Below are 26721 nucleotides of genomic sequence, written 5' to 3' on the forward strand. Positions count from 1 at the left end.
GAATCCCTCAGACTGTAATCCAAAATATTATCTGAGTTCTTGATGTTTAATATAAATTCACAGTGTGAAGATCACCTCATATGAATAAAGCATTTCTCTGACATATATCTGATTGCCTACAAGTAATTTGCATGTCTACAGACCATGAAGTGTATAATCAGGCAGTAATTAATATGGTGATAAGATTTAAATTACACACTTCTTCCTTGGGTAATTCAAAAGTTAAGAACATAAGAATGGCCATACTGGGTCAGACCAAAGGTCCATCTAGCCCAGTATCCTGTCTTCTGACAGTGGCTAATGACACGTGCCCCAGAGGGAATGAACAGAACATGTAATCATCAAGTGATCCATTCCCTGTTGCCCATTCCCCACTTCTGGCAAACAGGCTAGAGACACCATCCCTGCCCATCCTGGCTTATAGCCATTGATGGACTAATCTCAGTGCCACTAGAGGAGACAGAACACTATGCCCAGGAGGTGTGTGGGTTACACTAGCTTCTGGCAAACAGAGGCTAGAGACACCATCCCTACCCATCCTGGTTAAGAGCCATTCATGGACCTATCCTTCATGAATTTATCTAGTTCTTTTTTTAACCCTTTTATATTCTTTGCCTTCACAACATCCTCTGGCAAAGAGTTCCATGGTTGACTGTGTGTTGTGTGAAGAAATACTTCCTTTTGTTTGTTTTAAACCAGCTGCCTATTAATTTCATTTGGTGACTCCTAATTCTTGTGTTATGAGAAGGAGTAAATAATAATTCCTTATTTACTTTCTCCATACCAGTCATGATTTTATAGAACTCTATCATATCCCCCCTTAGTCGTCTCTTTTCCAAGCTGAAAAGTCCCAGTCTCATTAGTTTCTCTTCATATGGAAGCCATTCCTTACGCCTAATCATTTTTGTTGCCTTATTCTGAACCTTTTCCAATTCCAGTATATTTAAGATGAGGGATTTATAAAAGTGGATCTGAATCCTCTTGTTTCTAACCTCTAACTAACCCACATCATTTAGATAAAACAGAGCTATCTGACCTGATTTTGGATATCAGTGTGCTTTGTAAACAGTTTTCTTATCACTGCATATTATGGCTGAGACTTTCAAAGAAGTCTAGAAGAGTTCATTGCCAAAATCCTGTTCAATTTAAGTGGGATTTAAATGCCTATTTCCTTTAGATTCCTTTGAAAATCCCCTCCCATATCCATTTACTGTTTATCTCAACACAGGGTTTTTTCATCTAGCTGGGGAATCTGCATAATCAGGAAGTCTAGTCAACCAATTTAGGCCTAAAAATACTTGAGGGCAATGACTGATGCTTGATGGGGATGATATTTTCACTTAGTTGGGAGGCCTTCAGGTAATTTAGTGTTGTTGACGTCTTTGAATGGGTCTGACTCCCATACTGCTTCTGTCTGCCTGTTCTTCTAACAGCTCCTTTCAGTCCCTCCTTAGCCAGCCGTCTCAGAGTGCAGCATAGTAAAGCGCACAAAGGCCTTTCCTACAGGATTGTTAGCAATTCTCCCACTCTTGCATTACCAGTCATTCATGAGGCACCATCAGATTTAGCAATAGTAACAGCAATAGGATAGATCCCATACAGGCATTTTTTACAACCATCTAACCGTGATCTAGGTCCAAGAAGGTCTAGATGAGATCATGATTAAAAAAAAAAAAAAAAAGTAAAAAATGCTGGACACAAGTATGTCCCCTTTAAGCAAATTCTGCATGGCCTATTGTGGGAAACAAAGGAATTGTCACACTGGGTCAGACAAATGGACCATGCAGGCCTGTCTCCAATAGAGGGAAGTATCAGTTTGAGTGTGTATCTATATCTGTATATATGTGTCTGTGTATATAGATAGATATAGTTAGAGCTGGGGAAATTTTGTTGTGTGAAACATTTTTGCAGGAAAATGCAGATTTGGTGACACCGAAACATTTAGCAAATTCTTGTCAATTTCACCAAATTGTTTTGGTAAAAACAAATACGAAAAAATCAAAACTTTTTGATATTTTTGGTTTGAAACTATTCTTTCTTTCAAAATTTCTATTTTAATTTTAGTTTAAAAACAATCAAAATATCTTAAATGGTCAAAATATAAATGAAACATTTCAGTTTTGTTGAAACTAAATGCTTTGTTCAAAACCAAATTTATTTGTTACTTTTTGATTTGCTAAAATATTTTTTTAAATTTGTTTTCAGTTTGACCCAAAACAATTTCTGCCTCTGAGCATGTACTCTGCTGCCTCCCTCTGGGCATCCTGACACCTATCTCCCACCAAAGGCCCAGAGCAAATCACAAGCCAGGGAAGCTAGGCACTCCTCTCCTGAGGCCCGATCAAGTAGATGAGCGCAGAGGCTGCATACCTGCTCAGGTCCCATTCAAAATCTGGGCGAGAAGGGCACCTACCTTATAAACTAACAGCTTTCAGAAACAAGAGCATGTTATTTAAAAGGGAATTGAAACCCGGTGAAGAAGTTACCTGGAAATAAAGGCTGTCTGTGAAATGGGAAATGCTTCCATGTAATTAAATTAGCATGTATAACAAGTGGATGATGTCTTTGTTACTGTGTCATCTGTGGAACAGGAACCATGTTTTTACACTTGATACACTTTATTCCTAGTATTAAAAAAAAAATAAAGCCACTGAAAAGTGAAAAAAAAAAAAAACTGTTAGCCCAGTGGCTAGAGTACTCAATTCCCACTTCTGCTTGAGGCGAAGACAGGATCTCAATAGGGGTCTCCCACATCTCAGGAGTGTTCCTTAGACAATTGAGGGGCCTCCATTTTAAACATACCAGTTCCTACTCCTGAATAAGCTGGAGGAGTCACTATTAAACAAATTGCTTCTGTAGTGCCCCAGTTGTTTCTCTGCCAAAGGCATGAGAACTCAGGACCAAGAATTAAATATGTGTTGAATGCATGACATTGCTTCAAACTTAGCAAGCAGAAATATCTATGGTCTGTAACTAACTTACTACTTTATTTCTAAGTTTAGGATGTTGAGGGGAGGCCTGTTCTTTCCATGAAACCTATGTGTAACTGCCAAAGGGATTATCTTACAGTTATTCATAGAAAAAGGGCTCCTGTCTAAAAACCTGACTTAAAATTTTAATAAAAGTTGCTAAAGAACATACTTTAAATCTATTAAAATTATATTTAAATGAGGTCAAATATAATGGGTAAGGTATGTTTTTGTTTAAAAAAAATGTTACGAAAGTAAATGAGCATGAGTGATGAGTGATGGCAACGAAATTAAAATGAATTCAGCCTACTAGAAGGATACATTTTATCAAGCACATAAGCAAAAGTGTGTCAGTAACACACGAGGCAAGGTGATTATGTACCACATTATTGTTCCTGTTCATTATTGCGATTTGGTGGGTTGCTTCAGTGAGTACCGTAAGATTAAATAAAAGTTGTTGTTGGAATCAAGGAGAAAGTGGAGAAGCGGAAGAGAGAAAGAGACAGATGGAGGATAGAAAAGAGGAAAGTGGATAAGAAATGTTGTTGAGAGAAGGGAGTGAAGTAACAAGGCCTTGGTAAGCAATATTCATGGTCTATGATGCGGCACTGTTCAGAAGTCCCTCGCAGAAAAATGAATTCATTCGGGTTATCTTCTCATAAGAGGGTAGCGTTCTCCAGGAGAGGGATTCAGGAGCTCTCCTGCTCCCTTTCACTCAAAGGAGGAGCAGTCTGGGGGGGTTAGTTTTGTTTGTTTTAAAGAGCAGACAAATTCAAATGTAATGACTGGTGACTTGGTGTCATGGAGGGTTGTGATAGGAGAAGTCTTTCACCTGTATGTCAGCTGTTCCTTGTAGCACTGGTTGATAGTGACCCAAAGTAGTTCCCATGGAATAGCTGTTTGGTGGTCTTTTTGATTGATGGCACTCAGTAAAGAAGCCTAGGATTAATGGACCTGAAGACTGATCTATCCTCTCTTCCTATAGTCAGACCCCCTAGAGCAGAACCGAGGCATGCTGGTGGGACAGCACGAAGAAGCTTTCACTGTCGTAGCTGCAGATATACCTGTTCTGTGGAATAACAGAGGAGTTTAATTCCTAGGGCTGAACACTTAGTGACAGAATTCCCTTTTCTATCAACATACAAACTTAGCAAAACTTGTTTCCTGTCAATTTGCATGATTATTTCAAGTTCAATTCTTTTGAAAAATAATGTTAGCTATGTATTTACATTAGTCACAGTTTGTGGCTAATTTATTGTATCATTCATTGTTATTAACTATTTCACTTACTCAGTGCCTGGTCAAAGACACGCTTGTGTGGAAAGCTGCTAAGCATGTTATTAATGGATTCTCTGCAGAATATAGAGTAGAGTAAATGGGCAGGGTCGCCTCACATCACAGCACACATATGTGCACGCGTTCAAAACTCCTGGGGTTCTCTTTATTCTCCATCTGGGAATAACCAAATGTAAACCATAGCCTAAGTTTCCTCATGGCTGGCTGGCTGTTTCTAAGTGTGTCCCCTGCAAGCCCTCCTGCCTTAGTTCTTCCTTCCCAAGAAAGGGATGTGCAAGCCCTTTTATACTGGGCACTCGAGCTAATGAAACTCCTCGCATAACTCAGCAGAATTGCTCTTCTGTCCCTCATAGCACCTGCCAGCCTCTTACAAGTAGGTTTTCTTACAGAGAAATGTACATTCTGGAAAGAATTCCTCTTTATTACAAAAAACAGGGAAACTTCTGGCTTTGTTTCTAAGGCAACACACCACCCTATCTCCAGCCTTTAATTTCTGTTGGGTATCCGATTTATTCTTACTGCTATGGGAGGTTCCTTTGTCTTTTTCCTGTCTGGCTTTGATCCTCTCTGCCTTTTGAATATAGCACAGCTGCTGCAGCCTGGGTCTCACACCTGCGCTAGTCAATAGATGAGAGGCTGGATGTGGGAATAGGGCTGGGCCAATGTTGCAAAACATTGTTTCTGTAAATTTCCGTTGACATTTTAAAGGAATTCATTGTAGCTCTCTGCTCGCCCCTTCCCAGAGGAGTCTTCACTAATATCAGAGCCAGTAAATTAACAGAACCAGCAAATTTAAAGCAAATATTAAAGAATATTCTTGGAAAATTAATGTTAAATCTGCTGTCTCAGAGCATTTTCACAAGAGAGCTTATTCTAACCAATATATACATGCAATGGGGGGAATGGGCGGTACCAGGGGCTAGATGATGTATTGGACTATATATCCATCCAGGAGAGGGAGGGGAATAAGGAGTCCCACTCGGCCCCTGCAGAGGAATAAGCAGGTGCTGCATGCCTGCTTACATATCCCTGGAGCAGGAAATGGGGGGTGGCTAGGAGGCACAGGGAATGGTGGATCCTCAGCGCCACTGGCCAGTGCAAATGACTTGGTATGAGCAGTGTCATAATTTGCTGCTGGGCTGGGTCCGGCCACCACCAAATTATCACCTCTTCCCCTCCCAGAGCAAGAGAAAAGCAGCAGAGGAATTGCAGAGGGTGTCTGAGTTCTAGTTTCTCCCCAGGGCCGCTGCTGGGGTGGTGCAGTTTATGCAACCCTTCTTTAGGGCTGCATCTAAATTCACAGCCCCCTGTGTCCTAGATGATCATCCACGCAGACTGTATTTTGAATACTTGCTCCAAGCTGCTCACGAAGGAGCAAGAGACCAAGAAATGGTTCTGCCAATCTTTCTGGGTAATGGATGCATTCAAGAAAATTGCAACCTGCACGTGAACAATTTGCAAAGAGAAAGAAAGGCAAAATTCACTATATTAGTTATTCCTTGCAGATATTCATCTATCTCCACTTAAGACCACGTGGCCTTCACTTGGGCCACAAGAAAATTCCTGGCAGGCCACACTTGGAGTAGAAACTCAAAAACATATTGAAATCTGAGAAGCCCATAGGGACATTAGCTGCAGATTTCTCCATTACACACAGTTTCTTCTTGTTATTCTTCCAGTGCAGATGAAACTTGACTATGCAGCTGTTGTGATTTGTGAAATATATTTTCCAAGAGGATCAATTAATTTGTGTTTCATGAGACTGTATTTAACAAACAAACAGACCAAGAAAGTAACAGCCTTTGTCTTTTTTCCAAACACTGAACGAAAATATTCTTTCACACTGGAACGTAATAGAGAGAGTGCCCTTTTCAGTATGCAGATGCAGCAAAAAGAGCCTTGTTTTATGTTCTTTTGCACAGTTGTATGAACTCAGTGTACTCGCAAACACTTTTTGGGGGTGGAGGGCTGTGACATGAATTAATGTCAAAGCAAATGAAGTAAAATGACCAGGCAGAGAATCAGTTGCAGCACTGCTGATGATCCCGTACATTGCAGATCTGTTATTGACCATCTAATTATCTTCGGGAAATTGTGCTTTCAACAAGCAGGCCTTTTATCCTGAATTGATATTTCTGTAACAACTACTGGTGTGAGTCAATATTCAGAGGAGCAAAATGGTGTCTGGGTCTCATACTGTATTGTATAGTCAAAGGAACACACATTTTCCCAAGCAGGCTGTTCAATGAGCTGCAGTGGACCCGATTCAATTGCTTTGAGCAGAGTTAAGCCAGGGTGAATTTGGCCCACTGTCTGCACATGGAAACTATGCACTTCAGTACGAAATAGATTTACACGTAGTTTTAGCATTCATGGTAGGACATTCAGAAGAGCAGCAGAGTCTGATTTTTTTTTCTTTTTCCAGTCCAAGCACCTCTGCTGTCTTTAATAGACCTTGTGTGGGCAAGATTTTCTATCATGGCTGTTTAATTTGCATCTACAAAATCTGCATGTGCCAAACCCTGGTGTTTGCACTCTCAGGTTAGATGGCGACAGACATAGAAATCTACTCCCTGGAGCCAACATGCATCCAGATTTTGCAAAAGCACTGGATGTGCCTGCCTGTCCCTTGGGGCGCTTATCCTGTGAATATGTCCACACATGGGTAGTCCCCCCTGGCTCGGTGTGAATATTTGAATTGTATGGTTGCCTTTACTGGTTCTTTGGAGATGCCCATGCCTGAAAAGAGGGTCCTATAGTTGATATTAAATTTTTGTATTAAGACTTCAATTTTTCATTACTACTTAGCACTCATATAGAGCAGATCAGCCCCTCCCACACTAAACGCTCTGGGAGGGAGCCCATGTTGTCTGACCAGGTGGGCAGAGTTCTGCTTCCTCTCCACCCTCCCTCCCAAGAGTGTAGGACCGGCCTGCAAACCTGGCAGATGATCCCCTGGATATGAGGGCCATCCCTGTGAAGGCCCTGTTCCTCTGCTCAGGCCCTGATCCCTGGTGTGGCTCCCTCTGGCTCCCTGACAGCATGTCTGTATTGGAGCTGTGCTGGCAGAGCCTGCAGTGGCTCTCAGGGCTCCTGGAAAGCTCCGTGGAAAAGGAAATACTCCCGGGTATGCGTTGCCTTTCCTTGGTAAGGTACGTGGGGTCGGAGGAGGGATGCTGTGCATTCCCTTTGGCCCGACTTCCAGCCTGCCCAATCTCCCCTCCTTCCCCCCCCAGACCATGCAAAGTGCCCGCTGTAGGGTCTCAGTGGAGAACTGGAAACAGTGCCACAGAGCTGGCTCATTAGCCCCGTGTGTGGAGACAGTTGTCTCTAGTATTGATCTAAGGGTGACGATTTGGCCTATTGTGCTTGAAATCTCCAAAGTGTTGTGCAAACCCCAATAGTTCTGTGAGGCAGGTGTGTATGTTTCCTAGACATCTGTTTGTTTGATGCCACATAATAATAACGGTTACATTTAAAAGTGTTATAGGCACTCAAAAGGAACATTAAATCCTCTCATTTCTTCCTTGTAATTAACATAACTCCTGATGAAAAATAGCACACTGTGGATCTAGAATGAACCTATTCTGCTTTCTCTTACTCTTCAGAAATCGAAGCAAAGGAAGCGTGTGACTGGTTACGAGCTGCTGGATTTCCACAATATGCTCAGCTCTATGAGGGTATGTTGTTATTATTTCTATTACTCCTAAAGTGTATTGGACATCTCAGCAGACACAGACCTGGTCTAAAATGTTTACAATCTACAGTGTTGCCACTTGTTGGGATTTTTATCCTGAATCTCACAATATTTAGTGATTTTTCTTAGAGTGCCAGCTCCTGGACTCATGTGACTATGTGAAAATCTCAGCTTTCATTTTTTTAAAAAGTACATTTCTAGCCCTCATGTTTGCAGAGAAAAGCTTGAAAATGTGGCCTGAATGAGCCCCCAAGTTCAAAAACCAGGATGCAAATAAAAAGAAAATAAAATGTATTTTTTTTTACTCTCATTAATTTTAAGACCAGCTGATGATTTTGGGGGCCCGACTCATGATGTTGAATGCTTGGGGTTCGCAATACTGTATCTAATGTCCTGCTTCTACAAATTACTCTGCTCAGCTAAATCCCTCCACGTGCACAGAGCTGCTTGCGGATCACAGCCTAAGTTTAGACATAACTTCTAGTTAGACTTGTCATAATCAGTGAATTGGGAGGAACAAGGGAGGAAAGGAGAGACAAGAAGGATGAAAATTAAGAGCTCTGTTCTTTTAACACACTGATGGGAAATGAGACACTCAGAAATCCAAGAAAGAAAAATAATTGTTATAGAAAAGAAAACACAAAATATATAGAAAATGCAAACTCTGTCAAGCTGGTTGTAAATCTTCTAACCTGAACTTCCCACATTTGTGTGACTCGCAGTGGAAGGCAAGGCCAGCAACCAGCTCAGTGATAATTCAGATCCAAAGGGTGCTGAACCACTGCCCCAGAACTGGGTGAAGTTAGTGTAGCCAGCAGCGGTAGGATGGGACTCTTCCCTCTGGCTTCTCCTGCTGGTTGCATCCAGAGCTGGTGATTGGAGGCCTTCTCTCCTCCCAGCTGCTGTTTGGCAGCTTCTCCAGGAGGAAGTGGAAGAGTTTAGTCTTGCTGCTGCACACAACAAACAGCACAATGGGGGCTGGGATTGGCTTCCTCTTGTTTCCCGCCCACATAGCTCAAAATTGGGGCAAAATTATTGCTGTTGCCCCAACCTGAAGGTTGGGGAGAGGGAAGAAGAATGTTCCCCTCACCCTTCCCCCTCTGCCCCGGTAACTGGTCTGTGATGAACATCCACAGTTCCCTTAAAGTCAATAGGAGCCAAAGGTACTCAACATCTAATAAAATCAGCTGGAGTATAGTCATGATGCTGGGATCCATCCAACTGTTACAGAAACACAATAATCTGTGTGCACCCAAGTCACTTTTCATTACAATTGTCAGTTTCCAACATTTCCATCTTGTTTTTTAAATTTCAGACTAATATTTGGGGTGACTAGCATGGTCAGCTCACTTCTCATCTGTTGCATGAGTTACCCTTTGTTTAAACTCTGTGTTATTGTGTGTTGTGCTAACACAATAGTCAAACCATTTCTACTGCATGGTAAAGTCTGTCTAGCAAATATTTCCCTGACTGACTAGGACGGGAGTGGATGGCATTACTGTCCATGTTGATGATTAAAGTGTTGTGGTAATTCTCAGATCTCATTTTTTGGGAATAGTGATCAGGAAGCAACGCTAAGCATCTAATATCTTCTTATAGCCAAAGCCAAACATGTCACTATCTCTTTGGTTCACAGGACTGTCAACTCCCTTTTTAATATAAAAAATAAAATTATGTGAAGTGACCAAACAAGTCCCGGATGTCATACAGGGAAACAACTAAGGCCAAGTGAAATAAGTCATGAACCATTTCTGCCGATAAAACACATGCAGTTCATCTTTGAAATAAACGGTTTCCATTTGAATAAAAAGTAGTTGATTTAATACTACGTCTCCTTTTTACAGATTCCCAGTTTCCTATCGACATTGTAGCTGTAAAGAAAGATCATGACTTTCTCGACAAGGACCTTGTAGAACCCCTTTGCAGGTAAATAACATCCACTGTTTCTTTTTTTGGTATCTTAAGAACCTTGGTGGATTTTTGTTTTGAAATTAGTGGCCCAGCCTCAGAGATGTTTGTTTGTCGTTGTCAATTAAGTGGGTATAATCCAGGGGTAGGCAACCTATGGCATGGGTGCTGAAGGCAGCACACAAGCTGATTTTCAGTGGCACTCACACTGCCCGGGTCCTGGCCACCAGTCTGGGGGGTTCTGCATTTTAATTTAATTTTAAATGAAGCTTCTTAAACATTTTAAAAGCCTTATTTACTTTACATACAACAATAGTTTAGTTCAATATTATAGAGTTATAGAAAGAGACCTTCTAAAAACGTTAAAATGTATGACTGGTACGTGAAACCTTAAATCAGAGTAAATAAATGAAGACTCGGCACACCACTTCTGAAAGGTTGCCAACCCCTGTAATCTGTAGTTTTTTTCAGAATAAATGCTAGAAACCTGGATTCATTTCTCTCCCAAAAAATCCTACAGCAGGGGCCAATTTGCTCCCTGAAAATTCACAAGGTTTAAAAAGGGCCCAAATCTATCAGCCCATCTCATCAATGGAGTGAGGCTGATTGCCTTTTGGAGAGAATAGCACCAGCAAACCCAGCATAAATTAGGGATCTGTGTGTGGGTAACACCTGGGTAACTCTGCCCCTGACTACCACAAACACGAAGCAACCCCATTGCCCAGAACCTTCTTCCCTCTGACAGCCAGGCTCGTGTGCTACTATGCTGCCATTGGCTCTCAGTTGTTGTTGTTGTTAAATTGTAGTACCGCAGCCCTAGTCAGTGACTAGGACCCCATTGTGCTAGTGTAACGCCAACAGCCCCCCATCGTTGGCGGGCAGGATCAAACCTGGGACCTCTGGAGCTAAATGCATGAGCCTCTACCACATGAACTAAAAGCCATATGCCTGTTAACTAAGGTTGTAGAGCAGACTCATTAATCTCTCTCTCTCTAAGTGGTCTCCATGCTACTAGCTGGGACAGAACACCACACCCAGGAGGTGTGTGGGTTACACCAGGTGCTGTATAAACACCCAGTTGCAGATGCTCACAGCTCCACCCTTGCCAGAGAGTTAATATGTTTCTGTTTGTGTCGCATTTTGTTCTTTGCCTGTTGGGAGTGTGCCACACACTGCTTCTGCTTTGCCCCACCCTAACCCCTCACCAGCTGTGGAGCACCTGCCTTGTGGTAGTCCTGGAAAAGGGCTTTGGGTAGGGAGAGGAAATGACACTGCAAAGGCACTGACTGCTCCCCTTTTCTTTCTCCCGTGCTCCACTTGGGCTGGGTTCTGCTACTCTCCACCTGGGTGGGTACAAGGGTGCATCAGGCCCATAATAAGGCTGGGTCCACTACATGAAACTGTAGCTTTCACAATGTCAGTAACACATTAAGCCTGGAAGTGATTATTGGTTCCAGACATCTTAGACCCACTGCATATGGGGTGATATAAATGCAAGGAGTGATGAGCCTGTGGCAGGGGACTTCAGAGCGGGGTTTGGGAGAAGCCAGCGGAAAAGGTCCCTCAGGATACATCTACACTCGAGCTGGGGATGTCATATCCAACTCGGGTAGATGTACAGGCACTGGCATGCTGGAAATAGAAGTGTAACTGCAGTAGATTGCAGTAGATTGCACAGATGTTCAGGATATGACTGTGCTGCTCTCTGAGCTCCATTGGGCTCTTTGAGCTTGGCTGTCCAGCAGAGGGGCTTGAATGTGCCCGTGGAGTCTGCCAGGCTCCTATGTCTAGGTTCATTTTTGATTGATGGGGGAAACAAAGTGGTGGTGGTATCACCCAAAGGCCACCTACTTGTGGCATGAAAACATGGCCTCACTCACAGTAAATTATGCAGGTATGTGATCCTGCCTCTCCTTTCTTACATGAGTAATTAAATAGTTAACAGTGCTGACATTTAAATTATGATTATTGGGCATCTGAGTTAACACCTCACTGAGATTAGTGGGGCAGTTCACATTCACAGAGCTGCTGTTCCGAGCTCTGTGTAAACGCACGAAAACATCCATGCAGCGGTCACACCCGGCTAACATTTTTGAGGATTTGTTTGCAATCGGAACAGTTAGAGACCTGTTTTTAAATGGAAGATGAGAGTCTGGAGAACAAAGTAGCAGCTGGAGAGGTGTGTCATCGATCCACCATAACACGGGGCTGTGTTCTAGGCTCTGGTATAGTCTAGGGCAGAGGTGGCAAACCTGTGGCTCCAGGGCCACATGCGGCTCTTCAGAGGTTAATATGCGGCTCCTTGTATAGGCACCGACTCTGGGGCTGGAGCTACAGGCATCAACTTTCCAATGGGCCAGGGGTGCTCACTGCTCAGGCCCTGCCCCCACTCCACCCCTTTCTGCCCCTCCCCTGAGCCTGCCATGCCATTGCTCCTCCCCCCGCCCCGAGCCTCCTGCACCCCATGAAACAGCTGATTGGGAGGTGTGGGTTGGGAGCGGGAGGTGCTGATCGGTGGGGCTGCCAGTGAGTGGGAGGCAGGGCCCGGGCCAGCCCCCATGGGGAGACGGGGTGAGAGCGCCACCCAGCCCCACTCTGCCCCCAGACCAACTCACCCCCAGGCGCAGCTCCACTCCACCCCCTGCTCTGCCCCCAGCCCAGCTCTGCCTCCAGTCACAGCTCCACTCCACCCCCTGCTCCACCCTCGCCCAGCTCTGGCCTCATTCTCTATCCCCAGGCCAGCTCCAGCTCCACCTCCAGCTCCACCTCTAGCCCCAACTCCTTCCCCATCCCCAGTTCCGCCCCCAACTCCGCCTTCAGCCCAAGCTCCTCTGCTGAGGAAGAAGGCTGTGCGTAATAGGGGGGGCAGGAAACATATTTCAGTACTGGTAAAGGTCGGGGGAAGCGACAGGAAACATTTGGGCACCACTAGTCTAATCCATAGCTGTATGGGGAGAGTAAAGACTGTATCTACCATACAGGCAGGGGCAGAACCATTGTTCTGCCAGAGATTAAATTGTTTGGAAGGATATCTTTTCAGATCCCAGATTTTCATTGTAATACGATCAACTCTTAGTTGAGAGCCGTTGGGTGCATCTGGCTGTCGATATTTGTGTCCCAAGGTCTATACATAGACACACCTTTCTGACAAGTTTGTGTGTTAAATTGGGGCAAATGGAACCTTGCTGGCCCACAGCTGTACTTAATTTCTCCAAATGGAGAGGCCTCATACCCAACAAGAGAGCCTCTCAGAAATCATTATTGTCAATATTTTAATTGTTATACTGACCTAGTGGGACCTCTGAGGGACAGGGGAAGGGTCAGTTTTTATTTCCCTATATTCAGTGGCCCATGTGAATGAGTGTGCTCAATTTCAAGATTCTATTTCAACAGGAACAACGAATTGTGCTGGCCAGTCACACACTTACAAGCATCTGTATTTTATTAGCTATCACATTTTTCAAAACCATGCAGTATACTTTAACCCCCATAGCTTATCTGACCACTGTAAGCAAGCTCCAGGCCCTCCCAGTGCTCTGTGATGGCGGGGCATTACACAAGATGCATGCTGGGGTGTCATGTAGGAAACACCTGACCATGACATTCACTTGTAAAATGGAAAACAAAGAAAGGCAACTATTATTTGTGTGTGCTGAATGTCCCTCATAGGACCCAATCTCAAAACTCCCACTGACTTCAAAAGAATGCATGACCAAGCCTTTAGCCTGATTAGTGAGACATTCAGCTCAACTACATAGATTTTTCATTTGCAGCGTAACTTTGAAGCTGAACTATCAGAGCAGCTCTTTAGACCGAGCAGAGTTTGAACTCTGGACCCTCTCACACAGACTTTTACCGCTAGAACTTAGGCTCTGAATTTCTCAGCTTTTGTGAACAGAAGTCAGCCCTTTAACTTTATTTCAACAATGTTTTTTGTGTTATAATATAGTGTAAAAGAGAAAATGAAAGCACTGAATATAGTTATAATATAGTGAAAAAGCCACCCCCTGAGCAACGCAAGTTACATTGACCTAGCACCATCCACATCGCTCTCCCGCCGGCATAGCTTCCGCCTCTCACGGAGGTGGAGTAATTATGCCGACAGGAGAGCACTCTCCAATCGGCGTAGCGCATTTTCACCAAACGCACTACAGCAGCACAGTGTCCTCAGTGTTCAGTCCTTGGCTCCTATGCAGTCTCCTAACACAGGATCAGGTATCCCCCTCCCATAGACTAACCCATAATAGGAGGCTAGGCTGCTGGCAAAGTTTCCTGCAGATCATCCCCTTGAGAAGCCACAGAGTTTGGGGGGCTGAGTTCTCTCAAACCCACGTATCTTGGAGATAAAGGTGTCACCGCAAAAGGTGCCCTAGATCAGCAGGGGCCTAGGTGGCTGACCCCTCCATGCTATGCAGTTGCACTTAGTGCCTCCTGGCAGCATAGCTTCTGTGTGACCTTGGCATGCCATTGGCTGCGTTCCCCTGCAGCTGCTACTGAGCAGCTGCAGTCCAGACCCAAATGGAGTTAATACAGTTCCAAGCCACTTTAAGGATGTCTGAGGATAATCTGGAAGGCTGTTTAAGTGGGACAATAGGCCACCCACTGGGCTGCCCAATTACACAGCTTCTGCTGTACTATATTATTATTTATTTATTAATCACTGTTTGGTGCTGTGCATGTCACAAAAGGAAGACAGTTCCTGAGGCTGAAGAGCTTACAGTATGAAAGACAGGAACAACAAAAATTGAATGCCTAGGTACTATATCAGAGACATATGACGTTGATGATTCAAATTGTGCTGCCATTGTGCTGTGAAGGACACATTAAATTGACGTCAGTGTTGCTGTTTTTATAGTATGATTTGCAAGCTTTCCTCAAATTTTGTGCAGCTTTCCTGACAAGTGTTTTGGTACATCCATAAATATTTTTAAAAGGCCCAACCCTCCTGAGCTAAACTCTGGATTGTTTCTTTGGCATGGATTTTACTGTCTTTCCTTCAAGCTCAGATGTCATGTTTTGTTAAAGTTCTAACTATACAGCCCTCTCCCATGACTTGAGGGAGTGACGTGAAAGTGTAGGTAGCATCTCAGTGGCCTCTCTGTCTTTGATCAGAACATCAGTGACAGTCTTTTTGCCATCAGAGCCTTTTGTTTCTGTGAGGGTTTGGCTATCATTCATGTAACGGATATAAGCAGATGGGGAAAGCTGTCTGCTGCCATTGGCACATCAACAGTGTGTGAGAAGTTCAAACAGACTGGATTTAATTTCAGATGCCGGTAACAGGAAAGCTAATAAATCTGATCATTGGTCCTCTAATTTCACAAGCAGAATCTTTTCACAATATTGGAAGAACCTCAGAAAGCATGCCATTGTTTTATAGATGGCTAAATCTAAAAGCAGGGGTTGAGTTCCTGGTTCCTATTAGAAGATAGTTCTGTGTTTTGATGGAGTGGGTTCAGAAAGCAGTCATCATAATACTGTAGCTTTCTCTGTCTCCAATCCAGCTAAGTAATGAGATCAACTCTTCCGCTTCAGTACTGAAATAATACTTGCGTTCTGATAGGGTCAGTGAAAAACGAATTGCTTTTGTTTTCATTGTTTGTTTGACCAAATTATTTCAGTATCTTTCCACAAGGGAGCTGGAGGCCTCTTTTAAAATATTGAGACAAATTGTGCCTTTGGTTAGACCAGAGCAACGCCATAGAATTCTGTGGGGTACCTGAATATAAATGAGGGCAAAATTTAAGCCATTGTCTGTAGGATCCTATTTCCCCTTCTCCCATGTATAATTATTTGCTCATTCAAGTGCATATCACATTGCACTGATGGCAAGGAGAGACTTTGCCCCTTGAATCTGGAATGTTTCCTCTTTCTACTCCATTTTCTCCTCTTCATCAGTTGCAGATAGGTGATGAACATAGGGCTCCTTTTTAAACTATTTAGAAAGCTGCTGGCAATATCACCTCTTGAGGTGTGTGGAGACACAAAGCTTACACTATCCCTCGGCTTTTCAGCAGATACCTCTCCAGTTCCCATTCTGTTGCTGACTTCTGGAGTTAAAGATTGATGACCTGATTGAGGTGCTGAGCAATTTCAGAGAGAATTGCAAATTCTCAGTAGCGCTGAATATCAGGTCAGGAAATCACCTCTAAAAACTTGAGTCTATCAGTTAGCTACCTGGTACAGCCACACAGAGAGATGAGCTGATTTTGCAGGAGTGTATTGGCTTATTCCATTTTGAAGTGACAGTAACACCATAGCAACTTTATTTAGATAGGCTCTAAGTGCTAAGCTAGTGAGTATAAATGGGGCATGGTGACAGCTCCTCCTCCTCCCTCAGTTTTTCCAAGAAAGGACTGACCTGGTGTAGGTGCTTAACTCCAGGAGAGGGTTCACAGCTGTGAATCCCAAGCAGAAGGAGGCACCTCCTTTTAGGTGCTGAACATCCCTTGAGGGGCAGGGCTTATGGCAAACCCATCTTCTTGACATTTCCTATTGGCTAGGTTAGGTGGCTCCTCACTCAGCGTGTTGGCTGTTGTGAATCCTATTCTTAAGCAACTAACTCTCCCCATGCAGTGTATAGGGAGCCTGGGTGCCTAACTCAGGACTGAGGATTCTCCTAGGTAGCAGAGTGCTTAGAAGTTAGGCTTTGCAATTCTTACTCTAAGTCCCCTTTGTGGATCTAGCCCTAAATGCCTAAAGTGAGGAATCAAATCTTAAATGCACTTTTTGTGGTTCTAATAAATCCTTTGAGATCTCATAACATTTGTTAGGGGTTTTAGAATGATAACATACACACAGTGGGCAAGTCACATTTTCACTCTGTGCCTCATTTAAGCCAGCTGTAAAATGGGTTTAATGATCTTTATAGCCTTTATAAAGTGCTTTGTGATGGGTGGATGAAGAGCTAGGCATTAGGTAGTGACAGCGGTGACATGCCCTTCTGATGCACAAGTCTGTAGCATGGAACAAAATGAAGTGTAGTGAATCCTGCTGTGTAAAGTTACAACCCCACAAGCAGATGAAAGGATAACTTTTGAAATCATGAGAAGTCATGCTCTTGAATTAGTGGGATGCTAATCTTTGAATTTTGCTTTACCTCTAGACGACTGAACACATTGAACAAGTGTGCCTCAATGAAACTCGATGTGAACTTCCAAAGGAAAAAGGCAAGTATCTTTGTTCTTACCATTGTAATGAGAACTCCTGCAATCAGGCCCCAAATCAAGAAAGCACTTAAGTTCAAGTTAAGCATGTTTAACTCTAAGCATGTATTTAAGTGCTATCCTGAATAGGGATGGTTTCCTAATCAGGGCCTTTAAATGTGAATTAAAAATAAATAGCTGTGAATAGTACAGCAGAGTCAGTGTTAAAAGATTTACATAGACACATGCAGTAATTTAAATGTTATATCTGTTCAGTTCCAGTCAAGGGGAAAAGGATATTATGCCTTGGTATTATAGTGTATTGTCACATTTCCCCATGCCATGTGATCACATAATGGAAAATCCTTCCAGGAAAAAATGGAAGCTTCTGTATAAACAATAGCTTTCCTTCTTTCTCGTGCTGACTTACTACCAGTTAACAATATGAAAATAACCCATGGCGTTCTTACAACCTCCTTGTCTAACACAGGCAATATTTAAGGCTTAAAGGGTTTTGATAAGGAATGCAGAAAATGTTTACTGATTTTAAAAAAATTGTAATGGATCCAGCATAACAGTTGAGCTTTTTAGTTCACTTGTGACATTGGCCCAAGGGCACTTTATAAGCAACACCATATAATGGAAGTCTGGTTCTGAGAGATGTTGCTATATACTGTATCACTTTTTCCCTCAGAGTGTTTGTCTAACACTTTTGAAAACTGCCCATAGGAGGTGCTTCTCTTGATACCACTGGCAGTTTTATCTATTTCTATCCTGCTGTCTATGTAAAGGAATTCAGACAGAAGCTGTCCAGACATTTTCTTACCTCTATTCATGCCAGATTGTTCTTGTGTGCGATATTCATCAAACAGCCTGTCCAGCATCCTTTCTGGCCATTCTCTTCCAAACTGTGACGTCCCATACTTTTTTCCAACTTGAGACTTGCGGGGGTTTTCCTGCCTTTGATAAGTGCATGTAACCTTCATGTTAAATCCCTGTTCTGGCCTCTCTAGAACAGAGTGCCAATCCACCAAACAGTGTGGTGGCTTTATGATGTGGACAAATGTGTGCTATAGGAAGAGACTCAGCTCATCCAAATTCATTTCAGTGTTGAAATATACACCCAAGTCTCACTGGGGAAAACCTAATGCACTAAGCCCACTGCACCATTTAGCTGCTTTAGGTGGTTTCATTTTTCTTATTTTTATCAAAGACCTTGCGGCTTAAATAAGAGAGGGAATAGAGAAAGCAAAACATGGATGAACACTGGCTATGCTATTTAAAAATTGGTGAAATGTTACTTCTTGCCCTTTCCCCCTGCATCCATTCCAGATCAGCAAAAGGGAAAGTGGAGTTTGACAATTTAGGGTCTAATTCACAGTGTAGGGTTTTCTGCACCACCAAAATCTGTGTAGATGCAGTTCGTGGCTGTGCCAGATCTGCCAGTTTCAGTGCAGATGCCTTCTGTCCTCATTTTTTGGTAAATTTAAAATCCCCACCTCTCTCCTCTCATCCTAAAACATTCAAGGAATGGCCAACTGACCCCTATCACTTCTCTGGTGGTGGACAACTGGCCCTTCTTCTTCCCCACCCCCACAACCTTGCCTCTTCAGAGGCAGAGACCTCTTGTGATATTATTGCAAACACCATGATTTTAGGTGGGTGGTTTGGGGGCATGGCCTTTTTTTTTTAAAGCTGCTCTTTATGTCAGGAAGAGACAAGGATTTTCTCTCTGTCTTTGCTGTTACTAAAGAAAGCCGCCATCCCCCATTGTTCTGAATGGAACTGAACTCACAGATTGCCCTTATTTAGCATGGCCGCTATTTCCCTACAGCCTTGACAAGTGGAAGTGCCCTAGTAAACTTAGCCACCATTTCAGCGCAACAGAAGCTAGACAACCAACGCTCAGTGTAAACTTGCCCCCATAGGTGTATGAGGCAAGAGAGGATGAGGGAACAGGAGAATGTGCAGGGGCAGGAATGAGAGTTGGGTCAGCAGGCATGGAGGATGACTGGAGCAGAGGAAATTGTGGGGATAAAGAAATGTGAAGGGTGGGGAGGAGGACTAGGAATCAAAGAAATATTGGGGTCTGGGTGGGAGACTGAGGGCGGGGAGACTGGACAGTAAAAGAATGCATGGAAGAGCTTGCAATTGTGTCTCTACTCAACAACAACAGATCTGGGAAATGTTCCTGTGGTCTAAATGCTGTTTGTGCAAATAGCCTTTACAATAAGCTGTCTTACTGGAACACAGAAGTAGCCTACTATTACCTGGTTCAGAGTTCAACATGAATGTTTTGCACAGTTCTAGTCTGCACCTGCTTGACTGATTCATGAAAACATAGCTAAGCAAGCTGCCAAACAGCATTATCGGGAAAGCTAATCTGGGTGAAAGCCTGTTCCACTCACTCTCCCCCCCTCCACCTACCCGACCACACATCACTCGAAGAGATACATTTGCCATGTGAGTGATTTAGTCATTCAGTTTCCATTAACTTCAATGAGATTTACACAGCTAAATCTTCATATATTGTGCTATAAATATTCCCTTAAATGATTTGGACAGACAAAAATTAGCCTTTGGATTAGCTGCCTTTTGCAGCTGTGGATTCATGTGGATTCCTGCCCCAGCTAGAAAAATTTGGCAAAATTCCATTCAAAATAAACCGGCTTTATTGCATTTTGTTGGTGCCTATCTCAGGTTTGAGGAAAATATGCCCTTAATCAGGGTTTTTCTCTTTTTAACCAATTTGAATGAATTATGTATCAAAAGCGCTCCCTGAGTCTCTGGCAAATGCTGCCAGTCACTCTTAATGAAACCTGCCCCTCCTCTCCTTCCTACTCATAATGATATTAGAGGGCACCCTGCACATGCCTGTTGGAGTCCTCTGGGTTCTTGATTACTGTTTACATAGACAGATGCTGGGAGGTGGGAACGGAAGTTGGGTGAGAGGAGGAAGATCATTGGATCAGAAGCAATGTTCTGAGGCCTTGAGAAGACCTGTTTGAGTCAGCAGTGGGGATCACACTCAATAGATGCTGAGCCACAGATGGCTCCAGAGGGTATAAAATAATATTTTTAAAAAATCTTGCAAAACAAGGCAAGAATGTAAAAGTGGCATTTACCCGCCTCCTTTCTAGGCTCCATGGACATCACTAGTATAATGCATGCTGGGGTACCACAGCAGAATGGAAGCTGAGAATCCAAGTGGATGTTATAGAACAAAAGAAGGAAAATATGTGAGAATGCTCCTCTGTCCCGACACACTGGGGCAATTCCACATATATTGCTGAAGTTGATGGGATGGTGACAGTTAACTTTGAAGGGAGAAACTCTTTCCTATTCCCCATTGTAAACAACAATGAGAAATCTTATTCGGAAAAGTCTATGACATGCTGTAAGCTTTTAGTAAGATAGGATGCTACAGTATTTCAAACTGATTTCTTTATAAATTATACACCTGAGGCAGTGGCATTAGATCCAGAGCCTTTCATTACAAAATTGCAGTATTTGAATTCACCCTAGGTCAGTAGAGACTCAAACTCACTGGTCAGTTGCCTGTGTGAAATGAATTGTTGAATGCAATCTGTTCTTAGTGGGCAAATATAAATATCATCATATCATCGTAACTAGCAGTAATTGCCATCTTCATTGGGAGACTCATCATTACCTTTTGTAGGATTATTTCTATGTTATCAGGGCAATCTGATATCTAACAAGAGCACTAGGGGATTCAGGCTGTTCATGGGTTCCAACATCCCTTTTGGAGCCTTCCAAATATTATCGCAGAGAATGTCTTTTTGATACAGTGTGAGGGGGTTTGGCACAACAACTGCCAAACAACTCATGTGACTGCTGTGATTCACCATCTTCCCCTCAGCAGGTGCATAGTGGGAGATGTAGTCCGACCATGGAGCCCAATCTATAGGAGGGAATGGCAGCATCAGGCACCTCTCATGAGGAACCAAGATGACATTACAGAATCAAAAATGTTATGTTTTTGATTTTTCAAGGAAAGCTGACAATTTTCCATGGAAAATTTCAACATGACAAAGCTTTTTCTCATTTTCACTGCAAAATTCTAGGGGGGGAATCCATTTTCCAACCAGCTCTAGTCAACAAGTAATCCTGGCTCTGTTGTGCTGGGATGTAGAACTCATTCCCCACCACTGTTCATGTTCATCTCTAGCCACTGTTTAAAAGTATCTTTAAGCCTTTTGTCCTCCTAAGGATATTTTAAGTAGAAACACTGTTGGCTTCATATTTACTGCCCTTTCCCATCACACTCCCCTTCTCCCTGAATTTTCTTGTGCATTGTTTCCACCACTTTAGCTTTATTTCTTTGGGTTTTAAGACAAAGGGACTAGATCCTCATTGTCATAGCTCCAATGACTTCAGTGGAGTTCTCACAATTTATACCAGCTGAGGATCTGCCTCAGTGTCTTTTATTATGTTTGCAGTGTAGCTTAGCATTTTATTATTGTGTGGTACAGGGCCCTCAGCACCTAGGCAGTGGACTGCTTTATAATGGCAGATGGAATTCAATGTTGATAAATGCAAAGCAATGCACACTGGGAAACATAATCCCAACTATACATATAAAATGAATGGCTATTAGCCAGGATGGGCAGGGATGGTGTCTCTAGCCTCTGTTTGCCAGAAGCTAGTGTAACCCACACACCTCCTGAATGTGGTGTTCTGTCCCCTCTGGTGGCACCGAGCCCACTTAGAGATTAATGAGTCTGCTATAGCCTTAGCTAAGAGGCATATGACTTTTAGCTCATGCAGTAGAGGATCATGCATTTAGCTCCAGAGGTCCCAGGTTCAATGCCGACGACTGGGCTCTGTCTGCGTTACACTGGGAATGGGCGAGAGGGGATGATTCACTTGATGATTACCTGTTCTGTTCATTCCCACTGGGGCACCTGGCATTGGCCACTGTTGGAAGTCAGGATACTAGACTAGATGGACCTTTGGTCTGACCCAGTATGGCCATTCTTATATTCTTATAAAATAATGGTTAAAATATTTAAAATTTCTACCCTAATGTGTTTTTTTTAAATATTCCTGTTGTGGCACTAGTAAGACCATAACAGGTGGATTTTATAAGTGCCTCGCTTGTTTTCAGTCCTCCTGCCCATGAATTCCCCCTTCAATAACAAGCTGTCACACAGAATCAGAAGGCATAGCTGTCAAATAGTCCATCCCTTTCCCTGCAGAAAAGATTACCAAAGCAGGACCAGCTGTTTCTAGCTTTTTCTGCTGCTTCTCTAGCTGCTTAATTGTTTGCTGCCCCTAGCTGCAGAACTAAGGCATTTACTCCTGTGAACTCACGTCAGCTGTAGGAGAAATGTGTGCTACTTGTTATACATAATGCAGAAATGAATCAAAACAACTTTTCTAGTTTAGCAGTTTTATTTTATTTTACAGTTTGGACAAGATCTAAAATTGATGTGTCAAGCTTTAAGTGATGACCTGGCAAAAGCTTACAACAACAATATGGTTTTAGGGTGATCTGCCACTTTACTGATTACATCACAATGTACATCTTTCAAACTTGTTTTATTTAAGATGTATTTTACAAATTATTTTACATTTTCCAATAAGATTAAGCAGCCAGGTTCTAGACTGCTGGGAGATAATACACTTTGCCATCAGAATGGCATATAAAAATACTGCTAAGAATAGATTTTTAAAATGAGAATTTTCCAGTCCCAAAATAGTCTTTTTAGTTTACACCTTGTTTTAGTCTGACAGCCTGTCGTATTTTACTGCCTTACTGCTGCTTCCAGGAATGAGGGAGGATAAGATGACTGTTTCAATGTCATAGGTGAAGTTAGTTTGTTCTACTTTAAAACAACTGTACAGGAATAGCTTGGTACGGGACTGCTTCAGAGTCAATGGAAAGACTCTAATTTACTTCAGTGGGCTTTGGATCAGCTTGTTAGTGAGTAGTGAGCTAAACAAAAACTGCATGGCCCAAGCTGACAATTTATCAATTTTGTCTGGGACAACTGAGTAACAATCTCATATTGACCTTAGGATCTTTTTATTTTAATGATTTTTTCATTTTATTTTACTCAATTACTACATTGTTATCATAGCTTATGGTGCTTGGTATTTTATCTGTAAATGTTTATTTTTGTCTGGGGGGGTATGTGTGTATAAATGAACAAATCTAACTTAAGACTTAATCTTCCTACAGGTTAATTCAGATGATTAACTAGGTTTTCCTGCTGCCATTGCAAATGTCTGTTTACTTCTCACAGCAAAACAAAATGTAACGGGGGATAGTTTGCTTGAGGTATGCACATGGCCCTGTTACTGTAGCATCTCATAACCTCATAATTTTTAATGTATTTATCCATCCAACACTGCTGTGAGAAAGGGAAAGTTAGGTATCTAACTGCTATTTGTGCCCTTGAAAATCAACCCCCTGTATTCTTAAAGAACTGCTTAGGCCGCAATCCAGCATTGTGCAGCATGCAGGCAGATTGCTTGTGCCTGCTCAAAGCCCTGCTGAAGTCAACAGGCCCTGCATGGGCACATAGTCCACTCGTGAGCACTACAAGGCAGGAACAGGCTTATTCCTTCTATGGTAGCATGTTAATTGCAGTGTCTTTGCTCTGGAATGAGAAAGGCTGCAGTAAAAGAGCTGATATCCATTATGCTAAGAACAGACTAGTCTTCTAGAGCCACGTTGCCGTCTATAGCTTTCACTGTATGAGCAAAGGGTTCATGTTTGTTACAATGTAATCAGAAAAAGAAAGAAAAGTTCTCTGTTGAACAAAGTGTAACATGCTGTTTTCCAGAGTGAAGACTCAGATGAAGAAGACTTCTGTGCCATCAGTAATAAATGGACTTTCCAAAGGACGAGCAGAAGATGGTCTCGGGTGGACGACATTGACACTTTGCTTCACCGATCAGATAGACATGGGTCTTCAGGGGACATTAAAATGAAAAACACCCCTAGCAGTGAGAGTGTCCTTACTGATCTGAGTGAGCCTGAAGTCTCGTCTATTCACAGCGAGAGCAGTGGGGGAAGTGACAGTCGGCATCAGTCTGGTATCAACAGCACTATCAGGGAGATATGTGACTGCTCAGGACAGCATAGTATAGAAAACACACTTACACGTTACACCACTCCCATCAGCTGTACCCTCTCCCAGGTTCCAAAGGAGACCACAAATTACTCCTGTAACCTTAAGTATGAGAAACCAACACAAACGAGAGCCAAGACCTTTCTCAAGCGCATGGAGACACTAAAGCCTAGAGGTGCACATGGAAAACTAAAGGGCTTGGGAAGGCCTGGTGTCTTAGAGATAAGCGGACCTGTTCTTCAACATGAGCCAAAATCCTTAAAGGACATGCACTGCATGCAGATAGTGAATGGAGATGCAGCCAAAAGAGGACTTTCCTTTTCTGCCAAATCCAGCAGTGACAGTAGTCAGTCAGAAAACAGCAGCAGTGGCATGAGCACACCATGTTTTAAGGAACGCAAGTGTTATGAAACAAACAAGCGAGGTGGTATGTACCTGGAAGACCTGGACGTTCTTGCTGGAACAGCCCTGAGACAAGTGGTAGACGAAAACCGTAAAAATGAATTTCACTCCCAAGAGAACCTGGTTGTGCATATTCCCAAGGACCACAAACCTGGAACTTTTCCAAAGGCACTTTCCATTGAAAGTCTCTCACCAACTGACAACAGTAATAGTGTAAACTGGAGGACAGGCAGCATCTCTTTGGGCAAACAGAAGTGCTCTACTCCTAAAGAGCCCAGACTCATGGCTTGCTGTCCTAAAGAGAGTAGAGTTAGTATTTATGACAATGTGCCAGGTTCCCACTTGTACGCCAGCACTGGAGACCTTTTGGACTTGGAAAAAGATGAGCTTTTCCCTCATTTAGATGACATTTTGCAGCATGTCAATGGACTTAAAGAGGTTGTAAACCACTGGTCAAAGGATTTACAGCCAGAGCTGCAAAGCAATGATTTATTGGTTGGGGAATCTGCATCGTTGCCATTCCAGTTGCCCACCCAAATCACATTAGACTTTGAAGGGAACTCTGTTTCTGATGGTCGTACTACACCCAGTGATATGGACAGAGATGGAACATCCTTCAATGAATCAGAAACCACTGGTATTAGGGACAGGAGAGACTCTGGTGTAGGGGCATCTCTCACCAGGCCAAACAGGTTGGTAGCATAATTCCTTAAATAATTCCTTCTATTTTTCATTATTAATGGGTAGGTTGTGAAAAATGATATAATAAAGCTGGGGCACACTATCTGAGCATTGTGAACAGTTGTCAAAGCGTCATGATCACCCTGCCTTGCCCATATTGCTAAATTGGGAGAGGGGACCCAGCTAGATGGAATGGCAACTTCTAGGAGAAGAGGGCCCTGGTATGAAAAAGGTGGGGAGTCATCGTAATAGAGCAAACTACAGTGCACGCTTTCTTCCACAAAGTATTTTAGTTCAAAAACGTGGTGTCATATTCACAATGGGATGTATATTCAAACTGGCCTCTAAAATATGCCCATCAGTTTGTGCAAACAGAGGCAGGAACCAAATTTTCATGCACAAGATTAGAGTCTGCTTTGAAAAAGTGGCCCTGTGCTCTTATGTAGAATTTACAGTGTTTCCCCAAAGCCCAAAGTTGGTTAATAGAAATTTGTTAATAGAAATGTTAGGTTGGACCTCCCTAAGTGACACCGAGCGTTTGGAAACTGATTCTGCATTATTAATGAATTTTGTGAATTTGAGAGAAGGGGCTCAGTTGTGCCCTGAAGACACAGGCCTGAATAAGGGACTTTGTGAAGCTGCACTGCTGGGGGTGAGGGTGTCTGAATGTGCAGTGGGAGTGTGGCTGCCAGGCATGGTGCTGTGCACTCTCCGCTCCGCGGCCAACTACTTCCCTGTGCTCCCCCACAAAGGTTCCATTGTTTTTATTTTGTTTTTATCAATTAACACGAGAAATCTTTGAAATCTCCTGTTTGTTCTTTACAGCACTGGACACCACACAAAAAATCAAGCTTTGAGATACTTGAGTTTTATTTATACCCAAATAGCACCTTCTCACACCTATCTTTGCTTTCATTTCTGTATAGTTCACTTAGCACTGAAAACTCACTCAAGTGATACTGTACATGGCCCATGAAAGCATCATTGGTTACCCCACAAGCACATGAGGTTTTGTTAAAGATGGCTTCAGTTAGGCAGCCTTTGTCCAACCCACAAAGCAGGGGATACAATTACTAACTAAAACATATCATGTGGGAGAGGCTCTAGGAGCCAGGAAAGTGAATTTAAAAGAAAAGTTACCCACACGCTCCCTACAGACTATGGAATGTATACCTGGGATCTGCTTACTAAACACAGTGTACTAGAACAGCTGGTCACAAATGGAAAGAAACTTGGCAATTTTGACTATTTTGAGGGACTCTTATGCAATCACTTAAATTTTGGTATCAGTCATTTGAATTACACTGGATTTATCCTGCTGTAACCAAGAGCAGAATTTGGCCCAATGTATTTTGATCTATGAGTAAAAACGCACACAGATCCAGATGTGCGTTCAAAGGGCTTAACACTGCAATTGCTTACAACCGGCCATATTGTTACTATTGTGTTGAATTCCACAGAAATCAAGGAGACTACTCACATATTAAGCGTATGCCTAAATATTTGCAGAATTTGGGCCAAAG

The 26721-nt window shown here is 42.8% G+C and overlaps 1 protein-coding gene across 7 annotated transcripts in view; it reads left to right on the forward strand.

Moving 5' to 3' along the window:
• The window catches only part of STARD13 (StAR related lipid transfer domain containing 13), a 518446-nt gene that overhangs the window by 465514 nt on the left and 26211 nt on the right, over positions 1–26721 (forward strand). For all 7 annotated transcript variants that reach the window (XM_045016174.1, XM_045016165.1, XM_045016200.1 and 4 more), the window contains 4 exons: positions 7874–7945; positions 9807–9888; positions 16976–17039; positions 23828–25209. In XM_045016174.1, the coding sequence (XP_044872109.1) occupies positions 7874–7945; positions 9807–9888; positions 16976–17039; positions 23828–25209 (1600 nt within the window). The remainder of the gene's footprint in view (positions 1–7873; positions 7946–9806; positions 9889–16975; positions 17040–23827; positions 25210–26721) is intronic.

Source organism: Mauremys mutica, chromosome 1, assembly GCF_020497125.1.
Source record: "Mauremys mutica isolate MM-2020 ecotype Southern chromosome 1, ASM2049712v1, whole genome shotgun sequence".
In the NCBI taxonomy this organism is placed as follows: Eukaryota; Metazoa; Chordata; order Testudines; family Geoemydidae; genus Mauremys; species Mauremys mutica.